The sequence below is a fragment of the Xiphophorus couchianus genome, chromosome 11 (genome assembly GCF_001444195.1).
Source record: "Xiphophorus couchianus chromosome 11, X_couchianus-1.0, whole genome shotgun sequence".
Lineage (NCBI taxonomy): Eukaryota > Metazoa > Chordata > Actinopteri > Cyprinodontiformes > Poeciliidae > Xiphophorus > Xiphophorus couchianus.
Window position 1 is genome coordinate 20,519,097 of NC_040238.1, and position 21,984 is coordinate 20,541,080.

At 40.0% G+C, this 21,984-nt stretch overlaps 1 protein-coding gene across 2 annotated transcripts; it reads left to right on the top strand.

The window, feature by feature from the left end:
- The first annotated feature begins 1,165 nt into the window (after positions 1-1,165).
- Positions 1,166-19,620, top strand: pls3 (plastin 3 (T isoform)). Of its 2 annotated transcripts, none has more exons than XM_028031716.1 (16): positions 1,166-1,300; positions 7,970-8,074; positions 8,576-8,727; positions 12,083-12,212; positions 13,054-13,186; positions 13,749-13,830; positions 13,908-14,073; positions 14,180-14,322; positions 15,040-15,135; positions 15,235-15,430; positions 16,712-16,790; positions 16,883-17,000; positions 17,081-17,211; positions 18,287-18,410; positions 18,504-18,628; positions 19,405-19,620. In XM_028031716.1, the coding sequence occupies exons 2-16, from the start codon at positions 8,014-8,016 to the stop codon at positions 19,535-19,537; spliced, it is 1,869 nt and encodes a 622-aa protein (XP_027887517.1). In that variant the 5' UTR covers positions 1,166-1,300; positions 7,970-8,013; the 3' UTR covers positions 19,538-19,620. The 2 variants fall into 2 exon arrangements, with proteins under 2 accessions (XP_027887517.1, XP_027887518.1); XM_028031717.1 differs by lacking the exon at positions 1,166-1,300 and adding an exon at positions 4,902-4,920.
- Positions 19,621-21,984: the final 2,364 nt, after the last annotated feature.

Here is a 21,984-nt window from a genome sequence, read left to right on the forward strand (position 1 = left end):
TCAGTTTTGATATTGTGTCTTCCATATATGTCTAAATATAATATCCATCCATTTTCTGTTCACCCTTGTCCCTAATGGGGTCGGGAGGGTTGCTGGTGCCAATCTCCAGCTACGTTCCAGGTGGGAGGCGGGATACACCCTGGACAGGTCGCCAGTCTGTCGCAGGGCAACACAGAGACATACAGGACAAACAACCATTCACACACATTCAATTAGATCAATCACTGGACTGTGGGAGGAAGCCGGAGTACCCGGAGAGAACCCACGCATGCACAGGGAGAACATGCAAACTCCATGCAGAAAGACCCCGGCCGGGAATCAAACCCAGGACCTTCTTGCTGCAAGGGAACAGTGCTACCAACTGCGCCACTGTGCAGCCCTAAATATAATATGATTTAAAAAATGATTGTATTATGATTTGTTTAAAAAAAAATGTATTTAAGAAAAACATAAAGATTAGCTTTGTCATTTGAGATATAGTTATTTCTAATATGAACTGTGAATGAGAAATACAAAAAATTAGCCTTTTAAATAGTTTTTTAACTGTAGGAGTTTTAGACAAATATGGTGCATAACCCTGCAAATTAAACTAATATTTTTAGTAATTCATAGTGTTTTATTTTTGATTTTGTGTGACAAATAATTATGAAATAGAAGGAAAAGAATTTTAAAATTGTAAGTATTTTTGGTATTCAGCACTGCACCCAAAAATCCTGTACCTTCAGAAGTCATCTAATTGGCAAATGGAGTTTTGTGTGTGTTTTTAAATCTTGGTGTATATCCTAATAAAGCATAATACAATTGAAAAGTAAAGTTAATTTAAAATGTGAAACTTATATAGAAAGTCCAGTTAAAAAGAGCAAACAAGCAACAGGTAGTAACCAATCCAAAAATTAAAAATGTATAAAATATGACCAGACTCCATGCTTCAAATCATTTTTACACCACCCCTCCACAACAAATGTAATTTGAAGGCACTTTAAAAAAAAACCAGGTGAAATTATTGCCAATAACACAGAGATACACACTAATCAAATTAATATTAATATAAATTGGTCAGAATTAATAATACACAGTTCAGCGTGAGACTGACTGCAATGTAAAACAGTCATATTCAGTTGTTTCACAAGATACAATTAGGTGTTAACATTTTTCGGCCTCATTGGCCTTCCATAGAGCCTGTGAGGTGAGGTCATCATCAGGGCGGGGACAAAATTCCTGCTCTCTACTTTTGTCTCTACGTGGAGGAGGCAGGGCTGCAAAGCTGGACGCTGTCTGGGATTTCTGGAGCACCGACATCGTGAGTACCAATTTTATGGGAAATAGTTTTTGACCAGTAACTTTTCACTGCTTTTATTTTGTCTTTTGGGGTTATTTGTTTTTTTTTTTTATGTCATGGTCTTACTGTAGACAGCCGCCATCCTCCGTATCACAGGGATGGATTTCCAGGAATAAATGGGGATAGTTTCCTGCCTGTAAAACTTGCATGTCCGTCGCTAGCTGACTAGCTTTAGCGCCGCTGCTTGTTCATCACTGCCACCCTCATCCTTTGCCCACATTTAGCACTAAAATCATTAAGGAGTGTAAACACCCCTTTACTTTATTTCCTAGTGGTAACTTTTCAGAGGATGTAACTTGCGCACACATCAAAATGAACCCATGGAGATTGAACATGGGAGGAGTTTTGTTTGTGCAAGTTGGCGTTTTAACATTTGTACAAAAGAATATTCTCGGTAGCGTTTGAAATATGCTCGTATGGCAGTAAAAATGTCAGCTGGGGAGAAAAAGAGGCGGCTCAGCCACAGACTGACTGGAGGAAGCTGTAAAGGTGCAGCCTACACCATTCAGCCTCTGTCGTGTTTTTCTTTACGCTTCCCACCATTCAGGTTGATATGTCATGTTATAGACTATTTCTTTCTGCGTGTAAAGTTTGTGCTCCGTCTTCTCGCGATAACAAAGCCATGTTCTTCTTTTTAATTGGTTGAGTCCACTCCCGGCTGAGTGGTGCCCTAATAGGCCAGGTAAGGCCCAATAGTTGGAATTTAAAAAGACATTTAGTGTTAGATTGACCATTTGAACAGCGTGGGAACGTGTTTTTTTTTTATTTCATTTTTTTGAACTGAGAACATGTCTGTGTAAACTTGTTTGCTGCTCTGAGTGATTCACCAGATTTTTCCTGAAGTCATTTTGGGGCTTGCAGCTCACTTTTACATCTGGGATCCCACTTGTGGATGAGTGGCTGGAACAAGGTTGAACAACAAGTCTCCTCCACAAAACCCACATAACGCATCACTGGAGAAATATTATGACTTTTACAAGAAATGTGTTGTGAAAACAATTCCCCAGCAGTGCACTCAGTAGACTCCTAAGTAGCTGTTTGCTCTTGATGGCGTCAGCAGTGCAGACAATACATTTATTTATTTATTTATTTTTCTTCTTATTTTTTTTAAATAAAAACTGGAAGTCGTTTTAGCTGTACTTGTCTCCAATCTTCACAGGCTGAAATGTGATGTAAGTTTCCTTGTTTGCACATGTCTGTGATTTTAAAGCCAGACATTATGAGTGCGATGTTATCGAGTTGAGGACAAACCAGACTGTCAGGACGGGGTGGCCAGGTTTAATGAAAAGGTGTAATTTCTTTTTTTTTTTCCCAGCGGCATTGCTCACGCCCGTGTGTGTGTGTGTGTGTGTGTGTGTGTGTGTGTGTGTCTGTGTCTGCTTGAACAGGTTGCTCTGCTTTCTGCACCGTCAGGTGTTCTCACCTTGTTGTTCAACACAAGAGCAGCGATCAGCTTACATGTTGTTTTATAATAACATGCTGCTTTTTAGAGTGAAAACATTTTAAATGATTCTAAAATTATGCATTGCTATAAATAAACAAGCTTAGGCCTGAGAGGTGAAATGGCAACAAAATTGGATATTAAAACAAAATTAGCAAAATGAATTTGCTTTTATTTAAACATAACTGCTTTTCCAGCTGCTAAAATAATGCAGCATTAAAGTTGTATAATTAATTTTCTTACCAGCTATTTTTAAGCAAACTAACTTTAAAACAAAATGTGTTTTGATTAGCATGTAGCTTGACAACTGTGATTTTAAAACACTACTACCTTAATTAAAAAATAAAGGGTGTGGCTCTTCTTTAGCTTTTACATAATGACTTTCTGTGTCTCATGTAAGCAAAGGAAATGTTTTGTATCTTTTGTTTTTTAGCCAACTGGCTGGTCGTGTCCATAAACAGGTGTGGGAGGGGCAGCTCTGCTTCATACAGGCAGTGGAAACTCCCGTCACTTTATTCAGGCAAATGTTTCTATTTGCCGATAGCCTCCGTTTAGGCCAGTAACACCTAAAGACGACATTTTGACTCCTGACCAAACCAACAATGCATTTGTGTAATCTCCTAGTTGTTAATGTTCATGGTAGAGCCCTGGGCGGTTCTAAATGGGGGGCCAGCAGGGGACAGTGCCCCAGTAGAATTAGTTCCTGTAATAAAGAGATCATAATAAATCAATTTCTTACGGTGATGTGTGCTGGTACAGAAAGTATAATGAATTGGTTCTTTGGACTAATTTCATTTTTTGCCTTCAGTTTTACTTTACCTGAGAATTTTTTTTAAAAGTGTTGCACTAACCCCCACCACCCAGTAAAGGTGGTGTAGAACTGCCACTGGGTAGAATATTAGCAGATTAGAGAAAAGTACTTTAAATTGTTAAAGCGATGACAAATTTTCTCCCAAACGGACACATGATCTGTGCAAAACACCGTATTCTAAACAACTTTTAATGTTTAGACACCAGCAACTAAAACTGCTGGTGGGAAAGCAGCCACATCAATACAGCAGTAACACATTAAGGCATATGTACATATTGTATGTTTGGTTTTTTGTGTGAAACTTTTATCTCTACTTGCTCACAGACTCTTTCAGAAACTGCTTGCATGGCTTCACAGAAACCTGCACTGTCTGGCTGGGCTGTATTTAAAGGATCATATTTTTCAATGCTTTTGTTGAGTAATGGCAAACATGTGTAGGTGTGGCTGCTTACCTGCGGCCAACCCGACCGATTCAGCGACACCTATAGTAACCTGCTTAATGACATTCTCGGGTTTCTGTTTTTGTTTGTTTGGATTCTCATTTTGGCACCGTGGACAAAACATGGTTTTTGACATGTTTCATTATTTAATTAGCATTCGTCTAGTGGCTTGTCTGGGTTGAAGAGAGCAGGCTTTGGGGACAGTTGTAGAAAGTGTGTGGAGGGAGAGCTTTATTTGAATATTTCCATGATGCGTTATCATTTATCTTTGCTTTATGGTATTAGCCTTAAACCCTTACTGGTGTTATTCCTGCAGCTGTGCATGGTATCGGAGTTCTGTAAACTCCCCCATGCAGGGCGTGTTGTCATCCTCACCACCTCACCTGTCGCACCGCGGGTCTGTGCTTCACTTGTCCTCGGCTCACAGCCTTGAAAAGGAAATAAGAGTCTGGTGTGGCAGAGCGTTTGGTGACTCAGTTTGCCTCACATCTGCAGCCGATTGCGACTCGGTTTAAAAAAAAAAAAAGGCGTCTATGTCCTCACAGGCTGCGCTGTAGGGTGTGTGCATATGAACGTAACCACACTTGGGAAGGGTGCCCACTCTATTTGTGTGCCTCACATTTCCCACGTAAATGCGAATGAGGGGCGGGGCGGGGTGTGTCGGCCCTTCCCATTGAACTTCGCCATCTGCGTTCAGCCCTTCGCTTTTTAATTGGCTCCAGCGATTGAATTAAAAGCGACTGTAAAGCACACCAGTGTGCTTCTTTTTTTTTTTTTTTTTTTTGTCTCGACAATTAAATGCTGCTGTTTGGAGTGAAACATGGCAGTATAACAGTTCAGGGTAAACTGAACTGAAGAGGAAAGCTGTCTAACAGCTGCTTTAAAACACGTGAGCCGAGACATTGAAAACAATTGGATTTAAGTTTTTAATTTTATGTTTTTGTATCTCTATCCATACTTTTTGTTCAGATTCTGTCTTGTGCTTTAGTGAGGGTTTTGTGTTTACTCTGAAAAAAGTAACAGCAGGATCATTCCCAACTACCTAATTCAACTTTTGCAGCCACATAAAGGCTTGTTTTTTTTTTTAGTTATGATTTTAAGTTGACCAAAATAATTATTGCCAATATTTGCTGAGCAGACGGATAAAATGAAAGTGTTGCCTAGTTCAAATGCTTTATATTACAGAGACTCGGACCAGTGAGTGTTTTATTAAGGAGATCCAATGATGAAAACGTTTGCACTTGAAGTACAAGTCAGAGAAGTCACAATATCCACCTCTTCCAGATTTTGATCAAATTTCCCTCATGTTTTTCTACTTCAGCTCACCTGAATTGATTTGATGGCTGATTACCAGGCTTTTACTGAAATACAGTCATTTAAATCAGGTGTTAGAAGCAGGAAAACATCTTAACTATGCAGGGCAGTAATGCTTGAGTATTAGAAACCGTATTAGAAAATACGACTGAATAGTTTTAGTATGGAGTCTGTTGGTGTAATGGTACAACATGATGTAATTTGTGTACTGAAGGATCCTGTCTGAGGTAAAGTCTTCATGTTTTTTCTCAGAGTAGCTTGTTGTGTTTTTGGGATGCTCTGACTGTATGCAAAGATGTGCTCCCAAAATAATTTTATTTTCAAAAATCTATTAGAATAAATACCAATGGTTTCTACAAATTCTGTAAAAGTAAAGAGTTTTAGTTTTATGAGATTTTGTTTATATGCTGACCTTATTTTTGGCTAACTGGATGGAAACTCTAGTTTTAATCCGACCCAATCAGTTTGGTTTCTGAGTTACAATCATAAGAGAACACTTTAAATCCAGTTTTCTTGAACTGGATTCAATATGTCTACCTTAAATGCATCGTTACATCTATCCCCCGTCTGTACCAGCTTCTGGGGGCATAGAAGGTATTTCTGGTTGCAGACTGTGATTTTCCTGTCTGTATTCTCCTAGAGATTTTAACTGATTCTTGTTTGTCCTGATGGAAATGGCCCTTTACGCTGCAGAGTCTGAGGCCAGTTTCAGCATTGTTTTATTTGTTGGTGGGTGAAACGCTACAAGATGAAGTCATAAAAAGTCTTAAAAGAAAACTGTCTAATTTGGAGTTCAGCCGTTATCAGCCCTGAAAGCCAACTATTGGCATCCTGTCAGGCCTCTCCATTCAGGCTGCCGATGAAGCATTTAGTTGGTGAGGAGTTTTCACCGTCCAGCTGTCAGAAAGGGACCAACTGTCTTTCGGAGCCTGACACTCGGGACTCCTTTCCTAGCGTGGAACAAGATTTATTACCGCAGTTTGTCCCCGGCGGTTACAGACCCCCTATTCTTCTGCGCGGTCGGCGATCCGGCTCACATTTGTCCTCCGCCATCTGTGCCCTGGCTTCATGTACTTAACCCCTGTCCTGTTTCCACCCTCATCTCTGCTGAGGGCAGCAGCAGGACGAGGGACGGCGAGTGAGGTAATGTTTTGTCAGCCTCCGCTTGTAGCCGGGTTTGTCCTCAGCAGACACGTTTTTTTCTTCTTTTTTTTCACATCCTTTAGGGAAAAAACGGTTAAATATAGAAACGCTGGCATCGCCATTTTTCCTAATAGTTTGAGGAGTTTGACTTGCCCTGATTTAGAGTTGCTTTGCAGAAAAAGCAGAGAAACCAACATCGTTAGTATTTTGGCTAATTAAAGCTGCTAATCTGGTGTTTTGAATCAGTCTGCACTTTGGGCTTAATCCATCCTTTTGTTTTGTCTGTAGGAAAAGCTTTATAGGAACTGAGTCACTTCTCACAGGCCACATGGTTGTTGAATCATCTTTTTTTTTTTTAACCACTATTATTAGTTTCATTCAGGGGAGGATGCAGGGCTTTGTTCATTGTCAATTTGCTCCTGATTTGCCCAAACAATGCGCTTCGTTCTTTAAAAAATAAAAAGACCTCCAAATCTGATTGGTCAGGATTAACTTGCAGAATTTCCTAATAAGGTTTTAAAAATGTTGTGCTCCAGGCACAACTATGTGACGGATTGCTTGCTAATTTGCTGTGATATATTCAGTTTGATTATCGTGGAGCAGTTTTATTCTTAAAAATAAAAATCCTGTTGAGCTGGAAAATAAACTTGGTCTTGTTCATACCAACACTTGTTTTTTAGGAGGGATGCCGCCATTCCGGTTTGGCCGCAGAGATGCAGTCATACTCCCTCACACTCACACCTCTCAGTGAAGTGAAGCCCGATCTGCCCTGGCCTCGAGCATTCCTGCGCCGGGAAAAAGGCCTGAACCAAAAAAAAATAAAAAATCCCCCTTTTTTTTTCTCTCTCTCTGGGATTTTTAGACGGTTACTTTGCCTCAGAGGAGGTTGGGAACACAGAGGTTTTTGTTCTGCTAAGTAACCAGTTTTTGGGGCCTGCATCCTCGCGTGTCAAAGCGTTTTAACTTTTCTGTATTAGAAGGATTTTAGGTTTCTTTTTATTTCCTGTTGTGACAAAAACCCAAAACGCCTCTGATGGCTTTTAATTACAGCCGCTGGGTACACATGCTGACTTTTTTTTATTGTAAGAGGAAAAAAAAAAAATTGAAGTTTGTTTTTAAGCTTACTCATAGGGGGGAGAAACTGATTTATCAGAAAAATATCTGAATGCTTGGCTCTACTGGTCGTTATCAGTGCTAGCTTGTGCTGCACAATAGAGCAAACAGGAAGTCACTCTGATTGGTTTCAACAAACATGCTTGGGAAAAGGCAAAGAGCTGAAAGGAGTAGCTGATGTAATTAACAGAGCTGGAGGAGGCGGGGGCGTTGAGCTGGAGATGTGGGGAGTAACTCTTAGGTTTTGCTTGAGAGGAAGGCGGAATAATGACTCTTCTAGGTGAACACGCAAAAGGCTTTGCAAAGCATATCTAACTTCCTGTTATTTTTTTAAGACCCTGGTGATGATGACTCTGTTCTCTCCGCAGTCGCATCTTCCTCCGACTGACCACGTCTGGTCACTCACAGAAAAATGTCCATAAAAATAACGCAAGATGAGGCGGAGGAGATGAGGGCGATGTTCGACAGTATTGGTAAGTCATTCAGTGTGGCTACAGCTTCAACATATTGATGAATGTAGTTGTATTTATTTTTTCAGCCCCTTTCATTTAAAAAAAAAAAAAGAGAAAGGTTGAGAATCTAGTTTGAGGGTGGCGCTCCTTTAGTTTGTTTGCCAGGACTGTCTGTTTTTTCTTAAGAAAGCTTCATTAGCTGTTTTTGTAAGCAGGGGAAAAATTTGGTAGCATTCCTTCAGCCCAGCTGACCAGCAGTGCAAAGCAACATTTATTGGAGGTGGAGCGGTTTCTCCATACCTCAAATAGCTGGAGAAAACCCCCAGTCAGTCCTGAGCTTTTTCTGTCATTTTACAATCCTGTAATGGATAATGCTTTGACTGAAGATTTGAGCAATTTTGACACCAAAGCTGTTAGGAGTTTCAGGAAATGTCATCATTGGTTATCATCCCAGGTCTGGCATTTTGAAATGTGCTCCAGCAGTAGAATCATCTGGATCCTCTGCCTCTGTTTTTCCCCCAGATCTGGACAAAAATGGATTTATTTCTGATAATGAGCTCGGCGAGCTTCTTACACAGAGCGGCCACCCCCAACCAGGATACATGATCCGGGAAATCCTGCAGAAACTCGACCGCGACAAGGACAACAAAATCAGCTTTGAAGAGTTTTTGTCGGTAAGCTAAGTAAAGCTTGTTGTGACTATTTTAATGCTAATTATTTTAGGTTCTGGACTGTAAATCAGTCTTCATCTCCTCTGCCTTAAAGCTGCAGTATGCAGCTTCTCTAAAACTTTTTCTTTTTATGCGTTTGTTAAAACTGCCACTATATTGTGACAGTATATGAGATGGATAATACGTTGAAAAAATGACACAATCTCCAGATAAGGTGGCCTAATTAAAGTTCTTGTGCCGCTAATCAGTGATGCTGTGCCCACATACAAACCCCCGCCACTGAACATTACCAGATATTGTCTTGTTACAAACACAACTTGGATCAATAAAGTAGTTTATACCGTAACTTAGAAGTAGAAGGGAAAATTGTACAGTTTTCCTGGTTCAGGTTGTTTTGTTTAACAAATTATCAAAAAGTGTTGAGTGCATCTGTGTCCAAATCCAGTAGAGGCAGCATCATGCAGTGTTTTCTTTCATTTGAGTTTGGAAGATGGGAGAGTAAAAGTTAAAAAAAAAAAAAACTGTAGAGGTGGGAGTCCAGACTTAAATCTATTTAAGAATTAATGGAAAAACCTTTTGTCCAATTTGAACCGGAGATTTTCCTTTTAAAGAATAGGCAGATATTTTAGTCTCCACATGTGTAAATTCATTAGACATACCCTTTGAGCCTTTTTGCATTTTCTCTCATTTGAATTTCAAACAGTATAAATACTTTCCAAGGAACTTTATGGGATTCCTGTGAAAGGGAAGTGAATCATAAGACTTTGACAAAACACTACTTAAAATCTTTTTACCTTAGCAGTGCAAGCTAAATACACGTAAAGAATGAAAACATGCACATTTTGCAGGTATTAGTGGCGCTTTATCATCATTTGGTCAACGTTGTCTTGTTGCGGTGACCATTATCACTTGGAGTCCATGAGTAACTTAAGTTGGTGTCCTGCACCACTGTGTGTGTTTGTGGCAAAGCCTGCTGTGGCTTTTAAACATTTTGAGTAATGCCAAGCTGAATAGCTCATTGTGGTCACACCAACGCCTGTGGGGCTGAGCTCACTGATTCCGCACTGATAGCCTCAGCAGCAGGAAGTTTCAAACATTTTACTCGTTGAGACTTCCTATGAAAACCCCACACATCCATTACAACCTCAGATGTTTTAATAGTTTCCTTATTAAGATCAATTGTCTAAGTCACCACATATTTACATCAGTTAGTGAAACTGTAATGCTAAGCTGTGCAAAATATTGATGGCTTCAATCATATTTTGAAATATGGTTATCTTTATTAGCACAGGATGTTTCATTTTCCTGGTATATTATAATCAATATATTGGCTGTTACTTCTGTGACCAAAATATCCAGTGCTTCTCATGCATTATATTTTTTACTCTTAATAGCGTAGATCTGCTGACATCAACTCATTCAATTTAAAAGTTTTATGAAACATTGAAGCTTTATAAAAAATATTCAATAAGTTATACCATTAAGAAAGCTTATCTTATGTGTTGCTTTACTTTTTTTTTTTAACCCCTCCAGGGGGTCTTTTTGTGGGCTCTAGAGTCCCTTTTCATGAAGTAGGCTGACAGGAAAGGGAGAAGGAGAGGGGGGAAGACATGCGGTAAACGTCGCCAGGTCCGGGAGTCGAACCCGCGACAGCTGCGTCGAGGACTTGAGGCCTCCAAATGTGGGTTGCGCTAACCCCTACGCCACCACGGCACGCCCTGTTGCTTTACTTTTTGCTGTCATCTCTGAAAGCAGTGACATCCTACTGTTTTTTAGTTGTTGTTGACATTTTGCAATGTCAATGAAGTTTTAGTAATTGGACTGGTGTGATACAATAAAACAACTTCTTGGTGGAGATTTCTTTTTAAAAATCATTCGGCTCTTTGCTAAATCAACCCGTTTGGCCCAAAGCATTGGCTAAAATAAAGCGAGCCTACTACTGTTTGTTTGAGTTACTGCATTCAGAAATGATGTAGAGCAGGGGTCTCAAACTCCAGGCCTCGAGGGCCACAGTCCTGCAGTTTTTAGATGTGCCACAGGTACAGAACACTGGAATGAAATGACTTAATGACCTCCTCCTTGTATAGATCAGTTTTCCAGAGCCTTAATGACCTAATTATTCTATTCAGGTGTGGTGCAGCAGAGGCACATCTAAAAGTTGCAGGACTGCGGCCCTCGAGGACTGGAGTTTGAGACCCCTGATGTAGAGGAACCTGAGGCTATTTTCCACATTCAACACACACTTGTCACTGACGTGTGCAAAATGCATCACTTCAGGCTTTAAATAACTGCTGGATTATTCCACTAAGACTGTATTGTACGTCAGTCATACTGCTGTAATGATTTACAAGCGAGAGGCTGATAAGAGTCAAACTGGAGGATGCAAAAACCCTGATGAGGGTCCAGATCAACTAGTGTGTGTGTTTATTTTATGCACCCCAATTTGTTTTTCTTGCAAGACGGCAGGGCCTGTTTTAAAAGTGGATAAGAACTGTTTTTATAGAGGTGGTCATACTTGCTAATGAATTTATCAAGATAATCATTTAATTGTGATTTATCTCTTAAGTCCACTGAATGCAGCAAAAGTTGATTTTTGTCTTTTATGTACAGCTTTGACATTTTTGTTACATTTTTATTGAATGAATAGTGACAGTGAAATCTGTCTTTTATTTGGAGATTAGATTTACAACTTACATTTTTACAACTTCATAAAGCAACATATTTTCAATGTGGCCTGATGTGAAAAAACAAACAAGGTTTGTGTTTTTAGCATCATCTCTTGTGTCAGGTTGTGAAAGCATTTATTGCACAAATTAAAAGCTTGAACACACTTTTGTGCAAATGCTGAACAAGCAGATGTGTAGAGACCCAGTTGGTATGTTCAGCTCTGCAACAAACTATCTATGAACATAACAGTGATTCTGTGAACAGAGCAAAGTACAAAATAGATTTATTTCTCTTGGTATTTATATAAAGCGATACTGTGTAAACCTAATTTGCTGTGAACATTTGTGCAGTGAATGTGGTCAGTGTGTGATTGACGGCAACCTTTTATAGTACTGTGAATAAAACAAGTTAATCATGTTTTGAGTATTTTTCCACTTCTGAGGTAAAATCTCTCATAAGATTGGTCCGTTTGCAGCCAATATGATTAGAAGGAAAGGTTAGGTTTTATAGTTTTGTATATCAGTCTTACTTTGCTTGGACTACCAGTTTAATATGCATTAGTCTGTTTTTGTTCAAGTTGTCTAATCTTTGTTTGTTAAGCAGATAATTAGTCCTCTTCCAGTGCAGATTTACATTGAATGGACTCGCTTATCTTTTCTGTCTTTCTGATTATTCTTTCTTATTGTGTCAGATTGTCAAGGAGCTGAAGGGCAGTCAAGTTGCAAAAACATTCCTCAAGGCCATCAACAAAAAGGAGGGCATCCTGGCGATTGGCGGGACATCGGAGCTGTCGAGCGAAGGCACACAACACTCGTACTCTGGTATGTGACTCTAATGTTTGTTGTGAGCTGTTGACTTTGAACCCTGTGTGTTTCAGTTCCAGAGAAAGAAACCCAAGGCTAAAGTGAACCTCTGCAATGGACATTGTTGATGATAAAGTGCAATGGAATGTACTGTAGTTCTTTAGTTGTTTTCTGTTATATAGTACGTATGCAGAGCTAATGTTGTACCATAGCACTTTATAAGACACTTCCAAAAGATTAGTTCATAAATTAATATTAAAAGTCATACATTCCTGTTTAATCGATCAATGCAATACCAACTTCAGTTGATTAATGGCAATTGATAAAAAATATGTAAGAAAGTTCAGCTGATTGTAAGCAATTGTTGACTTTTTGTATCAACCATTCATTCAGAGCAAACATGTAGCAACAGTGGAAAGATATTCTAATAATTTGTTTATACGGGAAGTCATTCCTGACAGTGTGTATCTCATTACATCAGTGGCACGCATGGTGTGGTCAAATATTTATTTGTGATTATATTATTTTTGTCGTGGAATGCAGAAGGTGGAAAGAAATGTCTTCTTGCACAGCAGGGGGGACTTGGCACTCAAACATTTAAAGCAGAGAGAGAACATGTTGGTGTTACTAATAGTTTACTAATAGCTTCAATCAGTGGAACTTTCCAGTTCGGCGTCACAGGTGAACACAAAGGAACTGAGCTGGGAGTACTTTCCATGAGAAAATAATGGATTAGAATTGGTCACACCTTTCATGGAAATAGAAAAATGGAACAAATACTGATTTAATGGAAACAAATAATGCACAAATCAAGGTGGTTTTTAATTTTAACACATTTGGTGCCCACATTCACTTGCAGAGGAGGAACGATACGCTTTTGTGAACTGGATCAACACAGCTCTGGAAAAGGATCCCGACTGTCAACATGTCCTGCCCATGGATCCCAACACAGACGCTCTCTTCAAGACTGTGGGAGACGGCATTGTGCTCTGGTGAGTCCCCCGTCTCACAGCAACATAAGGTCACCTGCACGCCTCTGCAACCTCTGGTTGTGTTCTGTGTAGATAATTATGTATGAAAAGATTGTGTAACTAGTAATGCTGAAGGATATATATTTTTTGTCTTTAAAGAAATTCAGTTAAATTGTTAAAAAGGGATAAATATCTATGCTTGTTTTTGCAACATTAGAATGGCTTAAACACACAAATATTTAAACCAAATTGAAAACGGGGATATAAATGTGTTTTGATAATTGGGCTGCAATGTACAGAACTCCAAAAATGTCCAAATTATAAACTTCTCACCTGCAGTGGTAGTGCAATAAAATTGATAAACTTGAATCTTAGTCAATCTGAATATGCTCCAAGCAGAAACGACAACATATGATCATTATGATTATATGTTATCTCCTATTTTCATGAAACTATTAGATAAGAAACGATTTGTTGAGCCCTAAAAATCTTGTCTCTTTTTCTTTAGTTTTTTTTTTTTTTTAAATTCAAATGGATGTTCCAGCGAACTTACCAGGTTTTTTTCTTTTTTCTTTTCGAACAGCAAAATGATCAACCTGTCAGTTCCAGACACCATTGACGAGAGAACAATCAATAAGAAGAAGCTGACCCCATTTACAACACAAGTAAGTTTGACTGGTTGTCGGAGGCATTCTGTTAAAGTTTCCTGCAGGCGCTAAAACGTCTGACTCGTGCTCTCCAGGAAAACCTGAACCTGGCTCTGAACTCGGCGTCTGCCATCGGCTGCCATGTGGTGAACATCGGCGCTTTGGACCTGAAAGAAGGGAAGCCCCATCTGGTGCTGGGCCTCCTGTGGCAGATCATCAAGATTGGCCTCTTTGCCGACATCGAGCTCAGCAGAAATGAAGGTATCGGGGACAGGTTACAATTACATAACACATGCTTAAGCCCCCTCACCAGGGCCCAGTGGTGTGTTGTCGAGTAGATTAACGGATGATTATCGCCCTTCCCCAGCCCTTGCGGCCTTGCTGAGAGACGGAGAAACCCTGGAGGACCTGATGAAGCTGTCGCCGGAGGAGCTGCTGTTGCGCTGGGCCAACTTTCACCTGGAGAACGCTGGCTATCCAAAGATCAACAACTTCAGTTCAGACATCAAGGTAAGAATGGTCTAGTTTCATATTTAAATGTCAAATTAATAGAATGTCAAATTCTCCGAATTTAAAGGAGAGGATGTGGGATTTTTAAACCCATCATCAAACTCCACCTGACCAGTAACTAAGTCCACCAACACAGCAGACGCCAGCAAAGGTAGCTCATATTTATGTTTACCAACCTCACCCACATACCCACCTCAGCTGCTCCTTTAATAGGAATGAAGGCGTAATCTGATGTGGTGATACAAAGTTCAGTGTAGTCATTAAATGTAAAATATCAGTTTCTTTGCCAACGTGTTTTAAGTAACAAATAATTATTGGCCTTAAAATGGCTGTTTTTAACAATTATATGCTTTGATCTGGCTGCATGTGTAGGGTTGTTGTCCCCAGCCTCGAGAATGCTCTTGCCTAAGCTGGAACTTATTTATGGGCTTCAGAATAAAGGGTGCTAAATACAAATGTTTTACACACTTTTCAGATTTTTATTTGTAAAAGATTTTAAAAGCTGTGGATGTCTTTCCTTGATCACATAAAATCCCACCGAAACTTGTGGTTGTATTGTAACAAAATGTTCAAAGGGTGTGAATGCTTTTGGAAAGTGATTTTTTTTTTTTTGTCGTGGAGTTCCATTAATTTTACTTTACAATTGCTTTATTATTAATTTTTTTTTCTGTATAAAGACCCAAATAACTTATTTATTAATTATATTTTTGTTCCTAGGACTCAAAGGCCTATTTCCACCTTCTGAATCAAATCTCCCCTAAAGGCACAGAGGAGAATCGGCCACGCATCGACATCAACATGGCAGGCTTCAGCGTAAGCACATTGACCTCCCACAGCTGAATTTCTCCACGCGTTGCCAACTGTGCTGTAGTTCTCACCCGAACATGTGTGTGGCATCTGTGTGTCTTTCAGGAGAAAGATGACTTGAAGAGGGCAGAAGCCATGCTGCAGCAGGCCGACCGGCTCGGCTGTCGACAGTTTGTCACCCCGACTGACGTCGTCAGCGGGAACCCCAAACTCAACCTTGCCTTTGTGGCCAATCTGTTCAACAAATACCCAGCGCTCACCAAACCGGAGAACGAGGACATCGACTGGGACCTTCTGGGGGGTGGGTATGAAAATAAATCCTCAGAATTAAACTGCAACAACAAAAGTCTGTGTATAATGCAGAGACTCTCTGGCGGTCATCGCTTTTGTTCTATTTCATCCCTACTTACTGCCAGAGGCTTTGCTGACAGACGCCACCGGGCTTTAATGATGAAAGGTCTGAAGCACTGAATCACTAATGCAAATGTCTGTAGTTGTGCTACTAATCTCCTGACGGTATGCAGAGAGGGCGAACATGAGATGTGCCAAAGTGGCCAGCACACCCTCTGGTGTTGCAAGCTTTACAGAGGACATCACCTGCAGGATGTCCTGCATAGAGCTGTCACCGAACCCACTAGCTGCACTCTGAGACGAAGGGAGAGAGCCAGTCTCACTCTGAGGGTAGACTGCACCTCCTCCTCCACTTCTAAAGTGACAGGCAGCCAAAGACAACACATCCTCCTCTGCAGCCAACTCAGGCATGGGTGGAGAAGAGAACCCAGTCACTGCCATCGATGTGTCCAACTGGTGTACCAGGGGAAAAAAAGATTTAATTTCCGGCAGTTCTGTAGACAACTACTCAACTCTTGTGGGAAAGACCCTGATCAGAAGATGCTTGGCTCTTCTTAGAAGAAGCCACAGTGACCATGTTCTCCACCAGGTGATCAAGCCCAAGGCAGGCAAGTCTCAAAGTTGGGAGCACAAAAAAACACTGCTATCACATTCAGCAAGACAACAAACTTGGAGAGGTCAACACCATTGGCTAAGCTCCGATTGTAACCAGTATGTACAAGCTGTGAGTTGGGAGAGGTGGCGGAAACACTGTTATCAGCAACAAACATCAGAATTAGCGTGAATGAAAATCAACCCATCGTAGCCCCTATGAAGGCGATGCACCGCTACTCAAATCAACAGGCGACTGGGCGTCCACTGAAATGATCCCAAAGGCTGATGAATGCAAAGCGAACTGCATGCAAGAAGGAAAAAAGGAACCGAGCGTTGGATGATATCAGACCATCTAGCCTCTGATCAGTTGACGTGTCACAAGATATGACTCTGTTGGTATTACTACTCAAACGGAAACATTCAGTCCTTTCAGCACCGCTCTCTCAGTCAGTAGAGATGAAATGGAACTGTTTTTAGGTTTCTGCCACAGAAGAGTCAAATACCACATTTTGGAATAAAAATTAACATCTATTCTCTGGCTTTGTTAGCTATACGCTACATACAATGAGAACTATTACAAAACATGATCAGCAGTCACCATTAAGTCCGCTAAATCTCACAATCCTTTCTGGACTAGGCGAGACGAGAGAAGAGAGAACATTCAGAAACTGGATGAACTCCCTCGGCGTGAGCCCCACTGTGAACCATCTGTATGTGTAAGTATTGCCTACAGAAACGAACCACAAACCCCCTTTGACGACTCCGACATGGAGGGGTTTGATGTTGACTGATCTACTGGATGTTGCAGAGATTTGCAGGATGCCATGGTCATCCTTCAGCTCTACGAGAGAATCAAAGTGGATGTCGATTGGAACAACAAGGTCAACAAGCCGCCTTATCCCAAACTGGGAACAAATATGAAAAAGGTAGTTTGTCAGAGTCCTTTCTGTTTTGTTTCCAGGTTTTTGCCGTCTTGTGTTGACGCTTGTATTGTCCCCCTCCTCAGTTGGAGAATTGCAACTATGCAGTGGAGCTGGGCAAAACAACCAAGTTTTCTCTTGTTGGCATCGGTGGGCAGGACTTAAACGATGGCAATCCTACCCTGACTCTGGCACTGGTGTGGCAGCTCATGAGGAGGTACTCCATCACAATGTCACATTTTAGACCTAAATTAAGCTTAAGCACACACTTTTTTCTTTTTTTTTTACTTGGAACTTAATCACCTGTGAAGAAATTCAACGTTTGACAAATTTTCTGTAGCATCAGTCGTTTCTGTATTCAAAATAATCAGGTTGTTTATGTAGCCTAATGAAGGAAATGGTCAGCTTGTTAGGAAATGATCACATCATGAGAGCATAACTGTACACCAGTGTTTTTTTTTAAATTAAATGTCACAACAGTTTCCTTCAAATGTATTAACACCCCCAGAACATTTTCAGTATCTCTGGTCTCTGAGATATCTACCTCATCACACTTCAAATAACTCTACACATTTTAAATGCATTGATGGAGAAAACAAACAAACAATAGTGCTGCTTTAAATTGTGTAGTAAGATTAGTGGTCCCAATTTATAGTTTCCAACAGACATGTGATCAATATCAATAGAAAATGTCTGATAGAATATTCACTGAAATCTGATTCAAAACAGCAAAGAATTCTGGGAAATGTAGGCGGATGAAAGGCCTTTGCCGCTCAACCTCTGGCGTATAGCTAAGCAAGGTTGGTGGCCTCAACTAGCTCACTCACTCTTTGGTCACCTAGCAACAACTAGCTCACCCACTCTGGTTACCTAGCAACAACTTGTTGAGTAACTAGCAGCAGTTTCAAGTAAAAAAAAAATACTTTAAACTGCTGCTGAAAATAAAAAAACAGCATAGAGTGAAAACAGTTTGGCACTTTTCAGATATTTAAAACAAAAACTAGTCAATAATTATTGATATTACAAAATTTCACTATTGTCTATATGAAACACTTGTATTGTGATAGGTTTTTCAGCCATATTGCCCATCCCTAAGTTTCACTGTTTTTCAGTGGACATGAGCTTGTAGAAAGAGGCTGCTCAAATTGACTGTCAAAATCAAAATGGCGTCCACATTATGTTGGATCAATTTTTATTAATTAAAGCAGACCCTGTCCTCGTTTGTCTGATATTTCATTCTTTGCACTTTCATTTTCTGGTCATTGTCATAACAAATATGCTGCTTCTTTTAGATACACATTGAATGTACTGGAGGAACTGGGTGATGGAGAGAAAGTAAATGATGACATCATTGTAAAATGGGTGAACAAAACATTGGCAGAGGCTGGAAAATCTACCAAGATCTCAAGTTTTAAGGTAGATCCTCCTGGTTGTATTGTAGAAATGATTGTGGTCCTTTTTTGTTGTGGGTTTTGGTCGATTTGTTGCGATCTTTGTGTTAATGTTCAGGACAAGGAGATAAGCAGCAGTCTGGCAGTTCTGGAGCTGATTGATGCCATTCAACCTGGGAGCATCAACTTCGACCTGGTTAAAACCGGCAGACTCTCTGAAGACGAGAAACTGGACAACGCCAAGTAAGAATTCAGTGAAAAGTGTGAAATTGAGTTAAGATACGGGTTCATTAACCGACCCCGGATTTACAAAAGTTTTTGATTTAAGGTGTTTACATTTTCTGTCCTCCTATTATGATGGCTTCATTTCTTGTAATGAAATGTCAGAAGGTTTGGGTTTTCTTCAGCTGTATGGAGCTTTCAGTAAAGTTACATCAGCCCCTCCCCAACTTGTTGCTGTTGTCGATCAATGAAGATTTTTCTCTATAAAGAACACATCTACAAAAAAGTGTTAACAGGGAAATTTACTTGAAAATTAAAACTATATTGAGCAAGTACTGTATATTTTTGCTAAACAAATTGTTATACGGAAAATATTATTTCACTATTTATTATTATTTCACTAATTCTGCAAAACGGAGTAGGTGTTTTTTTTCTGTAAAAAAATAATCTCATGAAAACTATACTCTGTGCTTCCTCTGGTCACCTTGATCTGATTTCAAAGTGTGCTACATGATCTGAAACATCAGTGCTGACAAAAATAAATAAATGTTTGAGCGACTAAACTTTTTGACAGCCTGAATTTAATCATGACTCCTTAAAAAGTCTTCCATTTAACTGGGTCATGTTATATATTTTGTGGTAATGCCATCAATTATTACTTTTTTTTTGTTGTTGTAAAACCGTGAAACTGGTATTTTGGTTTTCCTCAAGGTCATCGTACCATGAAAGTTAACCAGACCAGTTATGTTGCTAACATGTGAACAGCTTACCTCAGTAAACACCCATTTCCTCCCCAGATATGCCATTTCTATGGCGAGGAAGATCGGCGCTCGTGTCTACGCCCTGCCAGAGGACCTGGTGGAGGTCAAGCCAAAAATGGTGATGACGGTCTTTGCCTGCTTGATGGGACGAGGGATGAAGCGCGCCTAAGCGAGCTGCTTGGATCACAGGGACACTTAACACTTCCCCCCCCAAAAAAAAAAACAATTAGCATTTTGAAAGAGCTTCCTCAACCGAAGAAATGAAGATTTGTTTTGGTTTTGTTTGTTTGTTTTTTTTCCTTAAAATGAATCAGAATCATACACTTGCATGCACCCTCTACCTCTTCTCATACACAGAGGTATTTTCTGAAGGATCCTTTTTATTGAAGGTGAAGCTTCAGGATGGAAAATCTCCAGAGGCGACACTTATCAACCTGCTACGCTCATTTATAAGAATGCTGGGTTTTTTTGCCCCCCCCCCCCCCCCCCCCCCCCCCCCCCCCCCCTCCAATACAAATATGCATATAATACCAGCTGCAAGGTTGTTTACATGTTTCTGCTCTGGCTGATAATTCAGTTATTTCCTTGACCAAGCAACAGACATTCCTGAGTGCTTTACCTTTGAATATATGCATCAGAAGGCCAAAAGTAAGTCAGAGAGGTTTAAAGTTTGGGTGGAGGACACTTTTAAAGAAGAAAAAAGATGCTCAAACATGTTTTCTTACTCAATGACGTTGGAGCGTTTCAGCAGGGACTCCACGGACGTCTACATATCAGAAAACAGAAGCCATGAGGTCAGTTTGTGGTGATGACTTGTGGGAGGAAATGCTGTTTGTATTCCCTTGTGATCTCTTTTTCTTTTTCTTGGGATTATCATGCAACATGCTGTAAATGCTGTCTTTAAGGATGTCTGATTTGTGTTGCATTGGAAAATTTTTTTTTTTTTTTGTATTGCTGTGTGTCCATTCGATGGTGAGCAGGCTGACTTGACTCTCCTGACTTCATACTGTGCCTTCAACTATCAAAGATGATTTGTATTTGTGCTCTGTGGATTTCTCTTTGTTTTCTGCTCATGTTAAACATTACCAAATACAGTTACTTCATTCCAAGTAGCTTGATGATGTGCTATGACGATGGCCAAATTGAATTTGGCCTTTTGTTCATGTCTATTCTCCCAACTAAGTGCTTTACATGTAACAATAAACATGACTTTGAAAACAGCTGATCTGTGTGGTGGTTGCTGTTTGTTTTTAAAGAAATTTTGTATAAGGTTGTGGTAGAACTTTAAAGTAAAACTTTGTATCATACTCAGATTCTCTGCTGAACAAATGTATATCATTTTGCTTTTCTGAACTGGTAAGATTTGCAAAGCTCAGATTATGTCAGAAAAGCAATGCAAATAAATAGTCAGGGACTTTTCTTATTTATTTTATTTAGGCATTTTCAATGCATTTCACAGAGGAAATCCTTTTGAAATCTTTTAGCCTCCAATTATTTCTACCCCAGTGGATTTAAATGTATTTTCTTACAATGACTTTTATTTCCAACTTACCTCTACTTAAATGTGACACGTCTTGTGCTGAGCCGAAAAACAAATCTGTTGGAAAAATATGAAATTGTGTAAATGTGGACACAGTCGAGTAATATATATTTTTTCCACCACATTTCCTTTTATTCATTTCGGAGCTCTCGGCATTACTTATCCAAATCCATCAGATTATGAGAACATCTCTTGTCCAAAACACTCCATGCATGACTGAACCGATTTAATTTCAGATTTACTTCATAAAGTTTGTATTTCTGTTCATAAAGTCATTCTTTTGTTAATTTTGCTTGTACTCAGTGATCCTGGCGATTAAAATCCATCTTCATCTGGAGCTTTCTGAAAGGACACCTGAGTGTTTTGGATCTTATTTGATTATTAGAACTGTTCATGCTTATCTGCAGGGCATGATGCTGCCACTGCCATGCTTCACCGCAGGTAAGGCGTTATTTTTGGTGATGTGTGGTGTTTTCTCTGTGCTGGACTTTTCTTTTGGAAAACTGAATTATCATCGTCAGTAACGATGGACTGATACGAAAAGCTTCGGTGGCTCTTCAGACGTTCTGCTGTCATGGAATGAACAGAAACGTTTCAGCGCAACCTTTATGATTCAACGGTTTACCTCATTTTCCTTTTACTACTTCTCCTTCCTCTTATCTCAGTTTCTGTTGCTGTCCTTCCCTATTTTTCCTCGTAAAACCTGTCATCTGTCTGACAAAGCAAGAGTAATTGTGTGTTTGATCTGTTGTCTTTTCCCAGTGCAGCGGGGAGTAGACGAGGCAGGTCGCTGTTCACTGACTCGGATCTCGGATGAATTCCTCTGGGATTCGCTCCTTGCGAAGTCTTTCTGACTACGGCTCCAGCATGAGCCTTTGTGCTGCTTGATGAGGAGGCTGTCTCATGTGGCCTTCATCGTCCGTGCTTTATCGTCTCAGTTCTTTTCAGATGACAACATTTGGACCTAAAGTTTCAATTTGTCTGCTGAGGAAGAACTTTGTACATTGTTGCTTAGGAAAGGTTTTCAGTAAATGTTTCCCACGGAGGCGATATTCAGGTGCAACAGCACCGTCAGA